Raw genomic sequence first — 12,033 nt, forward strand, 5'->3', positions numbered from 1 at the left:
TTGCTTTCATCTCTCCCTTTCATTGGCATTTTACAGGATCATATTATCAATTCAGCCTTTGGGAAAGAGGCCAGTGTATAAATCTTTAGAAAAAAAAAGATCCTGAGTAGATTAGCAAGTGACAGATGGTAGGCACCGTGTCTTACCATGCTGAGGCAATCCACATGGGAGGCAGGTTGCCAGGCACAGAGTATGTCATGAACAAGTTCTGGCCTTACACAACTGATGGTGAGCAAGGCAAAGGCCATCCAAAAACTTGTGATGAGGAAAAGAAGTGCAGCAGCTGCTTCATACGCAGTCATGGTGACCAGGTATGAAAGAACCAACCAGCTTTCCAAGGCTAAACCCCCCAGGATCCACAGGGCTGGCACAGTGCAGCTGCACACCCACGTACCAGTGGCAGTTTGTGATTCACAAGCAATGGCTCAGGCGTAAACTCAGAAAGCAGCTCCCTGCTTTTGGGACTGGAGCTAGCCTGCTTTAGACCAGGCTCAAATACTCTGCACAGCACTGCACCCTTGCAGCTGGTCATTCCCCTTCACCATCCCCAAGGACTCGATTTAACCTGGCTGAAACAACAGCAAAATTCCACCCTGCCGGTCCTCCACCCCAGCAGCAAGCAGGACAGACCTCTTAAGCAACAGCAGCCTATTCATGGTAGTGCTCCAGCACAGATCACAGGTTTCCCACCTCAAATGCTACAGCAGACACAATATACCAGTTCTTTGCCACCAAATCCTCCCTCATAAATAAGCAGCAGCTTTTTGTTGGAAGTTGAACAGCCTGATGCAAGGCTATGCCCAGCCAAATGCTACCTACTCCAAGTGAAGGGCTGACTTACAATTAACGCCAGACTGGGAAGTCATTTTGCAATATGGATGCTTATTTATTTATTGTTTTATCATGACACATAAAATACTATGGCTGCAATATCAGAACATGGTGTCATTTATAAAATACCAGTATTATTAATGCGTTGGAAAGATACTGTTAACATTTACAGAGAGGTGTATAATAATTCCATAGCTTTGCTTAATGGGTTGCTTCAGTGACAAAACACCCTGGCAAGCAAATGATGGGTGGAATACAGTAACTCTTTATTATCATGATTTTCCTCCTTAATTACTAAATGGCCTATAATGATATCAATAATTGTTGCTGAATCTAATCCTTTTGAATATGGTAGATAGATCCTTTGCTTTTACAGTATGTGTCAGAATAAAAGAGAAGCATCTGAAAAATAAGGAGATGGCATTTCCTTACAAAATGAGATGAAAAAATAAAACAATATATGGAACTTTCAAGTGTTTCTTTTCATATTTAAAGCTCTTATTTCAATATACTGTATTTAAACATTCTTAAATAATCATTCTGTACCTTTGATCTTCTGTTTCACCTTTGGAAACAAATAGAGTAATCTCACTATAAATGTGTGCAAATAGAAAATATATAAATATATTTACGGCCCACATCATAAAAAGGTGGTCTCGGAATTGTCATTTTTACAGTGATCAGTTGGGGTTCCTTTCATTTTGTCCTGCAAGTTATTTGAGCTCTGTTCTTTTAAGCCTTTGAAGTCCACATGAAGAGAAGAGCCAAGCACACACATACTGTCCTGTGTTTCATTTTGTAAACTGCTTGATGACGCCTGTAAAACAGTCCCAATGTGACTGAACAGTGGAGTTGATGTGATCCACTTCAACAAACTGAAGTCTGCTTGGTCGACTGCTGAGCTCCATGGGAATGTTGTTGCCACAGGCAACGTCTCCACCTCTGAAGTGCCGCATCTAACTTCATGAAATCCCATGGACCTTTCCAGACTACTTGCTGATGAGGGGAGCTTGTTTTCCCCATACAATACAGCACCGTGGGGAGAGACAGCCACAGTCTGATCTGTTTTATGTTCTGCCTTTGTTTGCTCTTGGAAAAGTGACTCACTTGTTTGAGGAGATGTTGGCAAAGGTGTGCTTTGGTTATTAGCCTTATAACAATCACTAGCATTTGAGCCAAGGCTTGGTGAGAAACTGTCTGCAAAGGGTTGTGTCTGACGTATCGTCTCCTTTACATTCAACTTGGTCAGAAGTTGGGTGCGAATCTCTGGGGCCAGTTTACTCAACTGGCGTCCAAGCTGAAGTTGGGTTGGGAATAGTGTTCCCTGAAGGGTTCTGTACAGGAATCTGCAAGAGGAGAATGTGCATGTGAAAAGAAATGAAAGAAGGAAATACCCAATATGTTATTAAGAGAAAATATTCAAGACAAAAGTACAACACAGAAAAATAAGAATGTTCTATATGTTTTTCTTATGCTTGACACAAGCAAGCTTGCAGATGGAAAGCTCTGAGTGCTATGCTAATATTTTGATTAATAACAAGCAGAGTAATAAATCTATGTCTTTAGCCAGTGATCCACCTTGTGATTACACGCAGTCTTTCATCCTTCCTGGTGAGGAATCAAAGGCAATGGGGATCAGCCTCCTACATCCACAAATAGCCAAGTAGGTCTACAACATACTATCAGAAATTCTGTACTGTGCACTTTATGTGAGGATGGATTGAATCCGGAAGCATCACAGAAAACCTCACAGGGTAGCAAATCTCTGCATGGCCAGGAATTTCAACCAACAGTCTATAATTATCCTGATCCTGTGGTCTATGGCCATGAGCTGTGGTCTTTTCTTGTGGTCAGGAGCACAGAATAGGTTAGACAACCTGACTTCATAAAATCAGCTGCTGAAAAAAACTGATTTGGCTGGTAAGGCAAAATGAAAGAGAGGGAGTGGAAAAAGAAATGCTTCTTGCCCTCCCAATCACATGCATAAAGTGCCTTCATATATGAGAAAAGATATGAGAGAAGATACAATACCTGGGCAGCAATGCAACGACTGGTGATATAATGCAAGTGAAATAGAATATAGGGTCTCCCATCAGCCTTTCCATAGTCCAGTAGGGATTGGATGGAGGATGGCAGACTGGGCAGGAAGCATTGTAAACCAGAGCCACAAAGAAAAATAAAATGATACTAAAGATGCAAGATGACCAGTGGAGAAAAGTCTATACCAAAACAAAAAAAAACAACAACAAAAGTATAATGAATCTTTATATTCTGAGAAATTTGCTGTGACTCTTAATTAAAACTTAATTTCTGGAGTCAAATCCATGCACAGCAAAGAGTTTAGAACCTTGTATACTTAAAAATTCTTATTATAGATAAAACTCTACAAAGCTGTTTGCAGATCACAGTTTAAAACCTTTTTCATGTTTGTTTAAAATGCTTACTAAAAATAGAATATGCTGAGGGAAAGAAACAACAATCTTCTGTTTTTTAAAGATAGTCCTAAGGGAAGAATTATGTACATGCCAGTGAGTTTCAGTGTAGGCTGTGGGTACCTTACCCAAGTTTTGGTTTCGATAGCCAAATGCAGTATGATGGTGAAAAGAGCTATTGTGGTGATGGGAGTTCCCCAGGAGAAGATGTCCACCTCTGAATCATAGTAAGTCTGTAAGAAAGGAGACAGAACTTAGCCTAAGCTGTATTGCCAGTTCTCCTCAAAATGCTTAAAATAGAAAGGCTTAAACCAAACACTTACAAAATAGGGTATGAAGAAGCAAACCAGACTTTGGTACATAGCATCAATCATGTTCATCCAAAACATGTGTGGTTGGTACTCCTGTGCCATTAAAAAAAAAAAAAGAAAATCAGATCATAACGAAAATGCTATTTGCCAGGATAGTTATTTTGAGGGGTATATTTCAATGGGCAGTTTTAAGGGCTTGGGCAAATACCTTCATAACTTCGCCAATCACTCAGCTAAGCTGGGGGATGAAGCCTGAAGAGTCTACCTGCAAGTCACTCTGTTCTGGGATAAAAGTCATTTGCCTCTTTTCTTTATTTTTTTTCCTGGCAGAGGGTATAAATTGATGCTCAGGCCAGGAAACATTTATGAATGTGCCCAACTTTATGCACTACAGTTAGACTGCTGATTTCAGGAGGAGCTCTGAGAGTTTTAAGAACATGAATAAATGGCTTCTACATCACATACACACAAGCACAGAGTATTTATTCACAAAAGAGAAACCAGAAAATTCACATATACTTAGAGAAGAAGATCCACAACGTCAAGCTTTAGTGGTAATTCATGCATCAATATATGATATGTTACAAATATGTACATAAAACATACATACATATATCTTTATGCATGTGCAGAAAATTGATTGCTAAAAACAATATTAAACTAACATTTTGGTTTAAAGAACTATACAGTTGCAGAGGTATGGATGGTCATTTAAAGTACCCAGATGTAAGAAAAAATAGTTTGTAAATGGCAAAAGTTTTATTTAATTTTGGGATATAGTCTACATCTCAAACCACTAGGTTCATCAGGGCTCCTTCCCTTTATGGAGAATATCAGTGCAGCCTAAAAATGGGAATTAAAAGATGCTTGGAAAAAATTATGGTGATATTTGGCTTACTGAACTAACACGTAGTTAATTACTGCATCAGGTTGTTCAGAGGGACTATGGAATTACCACTGTTGGAGACATTCAAAACTAGACTAGTTAAAGACCTGAGAAACTTCATTTAGGTTTGAAGCTGTTTTGACCAGGGGTCTGGATCAGATGGCCTCCAGAGCCATTTAAATTATTCTGTAATTCTATAGGCTTCGAATTGGTGATATTTTTTTGAAAGAGATCCTACCTGAAGCAGGATTTTTAAGTTTTTAAAATGCCTTTTTAGGTAATTATGTGAAGAATATGACCAATAGATTCCAAAAAAAACTTAGATTGATCTCTGGGCTTGTCTATGAGAAATAATTGTACTGTGAACCTGGGAGAGTTCTCAGTTTGCCAGCTGAAGATAGACACAACCTCCAACAAGCTTAAGCCATTACAAGATTTCTATCACCTTAAAAATATGCAAGAAAGGAAGGTATTAATATTACAGATTTTTAAAGTGCAATGCACTGGAACAGAAGAAATATAGAAAATGGAAAACAACAGATGAAAAAGACAGAACTTGGACTAACAGACTAAAAATAAGTTACACTAAAATGCTCTTTTCATGTTTCCAGGACGATGTCTACAATGCCACTACATGTGTGGGGTACCAAATGCAGGTGTACACTTTGAGGTAAAAAACACTCACTGTCTCCTCTCAGAAGACACAATGTCAGACACTTTTAAGAAGGCTTTTCCTTGGAAGGAATGTCTCTGTATGGATAGTTTTGCCAAGCAGCAAGATTTCCCACAGTACACTGTACCTGTAATTACCAGAAATGGTTTGGCTTGAATCCCTCCTGGAATTCCTTCTGTTTTCATTGTACAATTCAAGCAGGTGAGGATGAGGTGTTTTCAACAGATATTTCAGCTGAATCTGTCATCTGCTGGTGACTACCTCCCTCAGAGACTAAGTCTATCAACCATGCTTACTCCCAAAGCCATCTTTCTCTTCAGACTGTTTGTAAAGGGCTGGGGCCTGAAGTTTTGAGTAAGTACTTTGAGGTTATTCTGTGAAAGCACTAAGCTGCAAGGTGCAATCTGTTTTACCTTTATGGTTAATTGTGAGCCTGGGAGGTGTTCAGCTTAGACTGACTTAAAGCATCCAGCCTTCTCTCTTGTCACATATTAAAAATATAGCTGTTTGGGGTTTTTTTGTTCATTTGTTGGAAGGGGGGTGGTTTTGTTTATGTTTTGGTTTCATTTTTTGTTTAAGTGTACTTTTGACATTTTGACTCAGATAAGAAATATCACAAAATAATAATACTGACTTCTCAGACTGTTTTTATCAGTCATCTAGCCTTTGGGACCTGGGTTGGTTTTCAGTTGAAACTAAAGATGTTTAGTAAAGAAATTACAATAAGCAAGAAGTTTTTACCTCCATATTCTGTCCACTTTTATAAAGCTGAGGTACAGCAATTAACACTTCAGCGGGCACATCCTTATCCAGAACACCAGTGATGAGTTGTGGAAGAGAAGAGAAGAGTAAATTAAAGAAGATGAGATACCACTGGTCAATCATTGATGAGCCAGAGAATCCACAGTAGAACTGGTACCAGAAGAGAAGGGCCACAAACATCTGAAACAAAATGAATAATGCTGTAAATACAACAAGATAAGGAGTACCATCATCCCATTGTGTTCTGAAACGATTCCAATTTCAGTTTCTGCAAGGACTTATCTATGAATGCTAAACTTATGAACAATCCTTCTGAGGATACCTAGTCTAACTCACTTCCTGACGTATGGACCTCTTAGCTAAGCTGCAAACATTTGGCATGCCTGCAAGCCTTTGTGCTGCTGAAACCTCAGATCTCAGGCATCAGGGATGACTTCACATAAAATTAACTTTCGGTTCAAGTGAAATGCTGAGGTGCAATTTAACTAACTGTAAAAAGCTCTCCCAACCACCACTGACCTCTAGGTATATGAATACTGATGTCATAGCACTCATATGACTATTATAAGAACAAACATTTCCATAATAATATCCTCTGCTGGCTTGAGATGTTTTGGGAGGCTTTTCTGGTCTACAATAGATAAATGAAAAGCTTTTTAGCAAGGCCAACATGAGACCAGCAGCAGCAAGGAAGACTAAACTGTAAGGTCTAGAAAAGTTGTCTTAACTATTCTATCTCTGTATTTTGACATTCAGCAAATTAGCAGTGCTGTAAAGATTTCTCAGTCTCCCTTACTCTTCAGCTCTATAAAGAAATCAGCTGCATACACAGCTGCAGGGGGATGGTTCGTGTGGTTGGGCTGGAATCACTCAAAAAGAAACAAACCACACAACTGATTTCTTCTACACTCTCTTCGGCATGAAGAATCTTGAGGGTTTTAGGGCTCAGGAGAGGTGCTAACCTCACCTGTTGATGGAGGATTTGAGGCCTAGGAAAAGACAGGAAGCTTCCAAGAAAAGGAAATAAACTCCCAGGCTTGGTTCTCCTAAAACTACAATTTTTATTATTCTCTGTAAAGGGATTAACACTAAACAAAAGGCAACTAGAAAAATGTTGGAAACTGTTCCTCAAGGGTTTTCCTCATTTTAACCATGAAGAAGGGAAATGACATGACCTTTCCTTTCACTTCCTCCTCATTTTGCATTCTGTTCTCAAAAAGTTTTCAACCAGCTGAAGAACATTAACCCTTCACGAATTTTAGACATACAGAGGAAAATATAGATCTGTTCTATCTGTGCGCAAAAATGTGGTTGAAATTTAAACACAGGAGGAAAAACTGTCTATGGTCTGCTTAGTCAGTGAAAGCTGCTGTAAAGAAAGTAAGCCTATCTTGTGAAGTGAAATTGCCACACTGTAAGAAGGTCAGTCCTGCAGTACATAAATGTATATATATATATTTGTGTATATACATAGTAGACATATGCTCAGGTAATGTTTGCATACTACATTGAAGTGGCTTGTATATCAGAGGCAACATACATCTCACTGTCTGTGAGCTCATACTATAAATTAACCTATTAAAAGTAAAATAGTAGTATTTTTTTAAGGATCATCTCCAGAAATGTTTCTGTAAATACCTTTCAAGAAAAATATCTTCCTCTGGCCCAAACTGAGTTACCAAAGCTTCAGTACAGTTGGGTGGGACATGGCAATTTCATTCCAAAATTGAACATATTTAGAAAATTATTTCCTTTCCACACCCAAAACCAAACAAAATTCCTTGCGTTATTTCTCAAAAAGAAATTGCAATAAATACATAAATTTAGATACCTTTCTCTCACTCATTTAAAATAAAAGAAAATGCAGCTAATCCAGGAACTAAGAAATTTTCTCTCTAGAGCCTTGCTAATAGCAACCTCTCTTGGAAACAGTTTGGTTCTGACAAAAATGGGTAGTCTGATTAAAATACAGTCAGCTGAAAATTTTACTAGCACCTCTAGTATGGGTCTCAGCAGTACTGTTGAAGAAAGCTGTACAAACAAATGAAATTTCAGCAGCCAAGCTTAAATCAGACTTTTTTCCCCTGAAATTTTATTTTGTATTAAATAAGTGTTTAATTCAATTTCAGATAACATGTTCTCTTTTGCTTCTGTGCATTACCCCCCTGAATAAGATAAAACAAATTTAGATAAAGATTTTAAATAAAAAAGGTTTCCTTTCTTTCCCTGCCAGATGAGACTGTTTTACGAAATGTGGTCCCAGACAGAATCTCTCAGTGAATGAACAGGATGTCAAAAAATGTTCAGTGCTGTCTTGCAGACATAATGTCTAAAGAGGAAGATGTGCATGCTTGTGGAAGTAGAATTTTGTTTACATGAAATCCCTTTTCATCAAGCTCATATATTTCTAGTAATTCTATATTTTAGTTTATATTTTACTTGTATTTTTATCGTCTCCACCAAGCCAAACACCTTTTTGTATAAGTCATTGAAGTTTCCAAATGGCTTTTGCAGCAATGTGGAGTTTAAACTTTGAGTTAAGCAGGTTCTAGTGGAGAACGGAGAGTTTCATAGTATGAGCAAATGGCGAAAAACACACTTGAAAAACCAGAAAACTTGCAGAACATTTGCAGTGTAGCTATCTCAAGTCTCTGTGGAGAATCATCCAGAATAGTCTCCTTGCAAAACGATCAGGTGTTCCTGCATTTCCTTTTATAATAATCTTTCCTTCAGGGCAGGCACTGTGTCAGACATATTCATGTCTATATGCTGGATACCCAATTACAGCTTTAGAGTCAGCAGCAACAAGTATTTCTCAGAAAGCTCTAAAGGGTGTCAAAACAGAGCCAACACAAAGAGATTTCCTCAGTTATTTTCTAGCCTTGAGGCGGGAGCGTCTGAAAATGTCTTACTAAAACTGGCATAAAAAATAATACTTGTAATCAAGGGGAGTTGTACCAAAGAAAATGGAAGATTTTAAAAAACTGAACAAAAATGTAGATGTATAAATGGCATCTCTGACTGCTTATTGCTGGAATGTCTTATGTTTTTTACTTCTGGTTTTTTTTAGCTATTATTTTGATATAAGATGGCTATGCATACACTTCTTGGAAGTTCAGACTTGATACCGTCAATTGGTATCTTGAAATATCCAGCACTGCGGGTGGGAGTACAGATGTTTGGCATCATTCAGGATCAAGCCTTAAAATTCAGGCCTTTGAACACCGGCACATATTTCACTGCTGTCCTTCAACTGGTGTCTCTCCACTCAGTGCAGCATGACTTCAATCTACTTGCTAGTTCTGACTCAGGCAGCACCTCAGACCGCAAAGTCCCTTCTTTCTTCTGTGTCTGGAAGGACATTTGCATGCAGTTTCTGATCTGACCACAGAAGGCATTCTAACATGCTTGTTTTAACACAAAGATGCTTTATTAATTCTTTAACACCCTGAGGTACTCCTGTGATGTTCAAAATTTTGAGCAAATTATAGTTTTCTCCTGATAAAAACTGAGGATTAGATTAAAATTGGAAAGCAACTTTTACAAAACTGAAAGCTACTTTTTTTTTTTTCTGATACTGAGGATAAAATCCAGCCTCCTGCACACAATTCATATATTGCCCTCTGGAGCAAACAGAGGTGTGAGTGGTCTAGTTCTTCTCTTTTTTCCTGCTTCTTCATATGCCTTGCTCCCAAGGTGATTTGCAGCTGTTGCAAGTGAGCAAATCTATGTGCCTGTCAGTGACTGCCACCCAGCTGGTGGAGTTCTTAGTTGTCTTGTTAGGCAGCTTTCAATCAATCATCTTTGTACTTCAAGATCAATGCAAAGGGCCTTTGTTGAGGCGAAGGAGTTGAGTTGCCAGTGGCTCAATGCCCAGTACTGGATTCACTCCTGTTTCATACACCAGGGAGGAAACACAGACCCCTTGTCTGTTCTTTACCATGGTGTGCTTCCTTGCTAATGCACTCTTTTGCTTAGTTGGGTGTAAGATAAATCAGGAAAACAACTTCCTGGTTTCTGCATCTGAGACACAGAAAGGACTCAAATTATCTCAAGTCACTAGGGAATATGTGCAGCGATTCATAAGCAATGATGAGATATGGTCAGAAAGAGAAAACACATTCAACCACTACTTTGGACCAATGCTGGTGGCTTTGGCATTACAGACTCCTGTATCTATCCAACTAAATTCTGCAAAACTACTTTATAAAGAAACTTCTCTGAAGCAGTGCTTGTTATTTCTGTTACCTAATTTGCACATTCAGCAGCACACTGTAGCTGTTATGGAGTGGGTCCTGTATTTCTGCAAATGGCAGCCAGCTGTCTTTCAACTCTGCAAATTTCTTTGCAAATAAACCATTTTAAGGCTGACCTAATGCTCACTTAGCACAAAATAAACCCTGGAAACATGTGGTGCTACAAAGGTTCCAAGTCAAACACTTACTGCATTTTTGTAGAAGAAATACAGCACCATGTTGGCGAGTCGAGAATAACACCAGTGGCCATGAACAAGCAAAAGCTTCTCCAAATGCCTGAACCTTGGGATTGCAAAGTCACTTGCCATCACCGCCTTAAATGAAAGAAAAGTTGGAATCCTTAATGTAAAGCGTCACTTTCAACAACAACAATGAATTTAGTCATCTTCTCGACTCATACAGTCAATAGAAACTGTACTCATGAGGAATGAAATCCATTACAGCGCACATGAAAGGCAGCTATTGCTCCTTTGATTTGAAATACCCGTGAGCAAACCCAGCAGCTTGGCAGAACACGCGATGCGACCTGGTCGTCGCCCAAAGGAGATTACAGTCTACATTCCAGATGGTGAAAAGCAACAGCAAAAGGCGAGAGGTGGGAGAAAGGCTGGCAATGGCAGTTGCCTGAGCATGAAGGCTCAGGGTCTGTGTGTGAACATCTTGGTGGCTGTAACATCTTTCTCTGTGAAAACTACAGTATGCTTACAGGGCAAAATGAATTTCCAAAGAATAAAATGGAAAAGTACAATTAAGTGGTTGCATCATAATTACTGGACATTAAAAGACAAAACAGTAAAAAGATTAGTTTTAATTACATTTGCTATGCTGGTTTATGAAGTTTACTGGGCTGTCCTGAGATATCAGGATTTTGAGGGATTTTTAAAATTGCACATTTTCTATAACTGTAAATGAAAAAAAATACACTAGATGAGACTACCAGGGGACTGTGCAGACTGTCAGATCACACTGACAAAATTAATCACCCAGTTTCTCTCTAATTCTGACTAAATTTCAGGGTACTGTACATCTAGATGAGACCTTCTTGTGTTATCACAGCTATTTCATGATTTTCCTTAGCCCTAGGATCACACTAAGATTTCATTTAATATTGTTTTACATTTCATTTCCTATTTTGGTATCATCTTTCTTTTCACAATTTGGCAAAAACATGAAGAAAGGTGAAAACCTCCAAAGGGGCAATATCACACTCTGCTGGGTATATTTTGACTGTATTTTTAAATGAGACATCTTTCCTTTTAAGTTTTCGTAATTCCCTTTCTTGGTAAATCATCATAAGGGCTCCGTTTTCCCAAGTAAGTGCTTGTATAAGCTATTAAAATAAACTTTAAAACAGTATGCAATAGAAGGCATAGGAATGCATTGCAATTTAAGAAGTAGATGTATATAAGCACTGAGACATTTTTTAATATGTTGACACATTCTAGGATTTCTCAGGTACTGAGACACACTTGTTATAACCACCCAGCACAGAAGTCTGATTTGTCTTGCAGACATACAGCTATCTTGCAGTTTGAGGAGAACAGAGCTATGCTATGTCTGCTCCCTTGTCCTCCACACCATCTCAGCCTATTCCAATGTCAAAACAAACCCGTTGGCTTCATTTGTACTTCTAACATAGTACTTCACAGCACACTGTGAGAAGTGTCAGGATCTTTTTCTTTTTTTATTCCATTTTTATTGCAGTGAGGAACACAGTAAGGAAGATAGTGTTATCCAATTACATTTGCATGTTTACTTAGTCTCAAAATATCCCCTCGATTTTCACGTTTTATTTTTTTCTTCCAGTTTTTTCACAGGAAAAAGTGAATCATGCTCCACATGCTTCCATAGAATGTGGAAGGAAAATGAATCAGACAGTATT

General features: G+C 38.5%; 1 protein-coding gene across 1 annotated transcript in view; it reads right to left on the reverse strand.

The window, feature by feature from the left end:
• Positions 1-865: 865 nt before the first annotated feature.
• Positions 866-12,033, reverse strand: part of ATP10A (ATPase phospholipid transporting 10A (putative)) — a 116,197-nt gene continuing 105,029 nt past the window's right edge. The window contains exons 18-23 of the mRNA XM_029964774.1: positions 10,340-10,465; positions 5,875-6,075; positions 3,587-3,667; positions 3,392-3,496; positions 2,863-3,050; positions 866-2,177 (exon numbers count right to left, since the gene is read on the reverse strand). Of these exons, the coding sequence (XP_029820634.1) occupies positions 1,472-2,177; positions 2,863-3,050; positions 3,392-3,496; positions 3,587-3,667; positions 5,875-6,075; positions 10,340-10,465 (1,407 nt within the window). The 3' untranslated portion in view covers positions 866-1,471. The remainder of the gene's footprint in view (positions 2,178-2,862; positions 3,051-3,391; positions 3,497-3,586; positions 3,668-5,874; positions 6,076-10,339; positions 10,466-12,033) is intronic.

The sequence above is a fragment of the Manacus vitellinus genome, unplaced genomic scaffold (genome assembly GCF_001715985.3).
Source record: "Manacus vitellinus isolate BGI_N305 unplaced genomic scaffold, ASM171598v3 scaffold_7_pilon, whole genome shotgun sequence".
Lineage (NCBI taxonomy): Eukaryota > Metazoa > Chordata > Aves > Passeriformes > Pipridae > Manacus > Manacus vitellinus.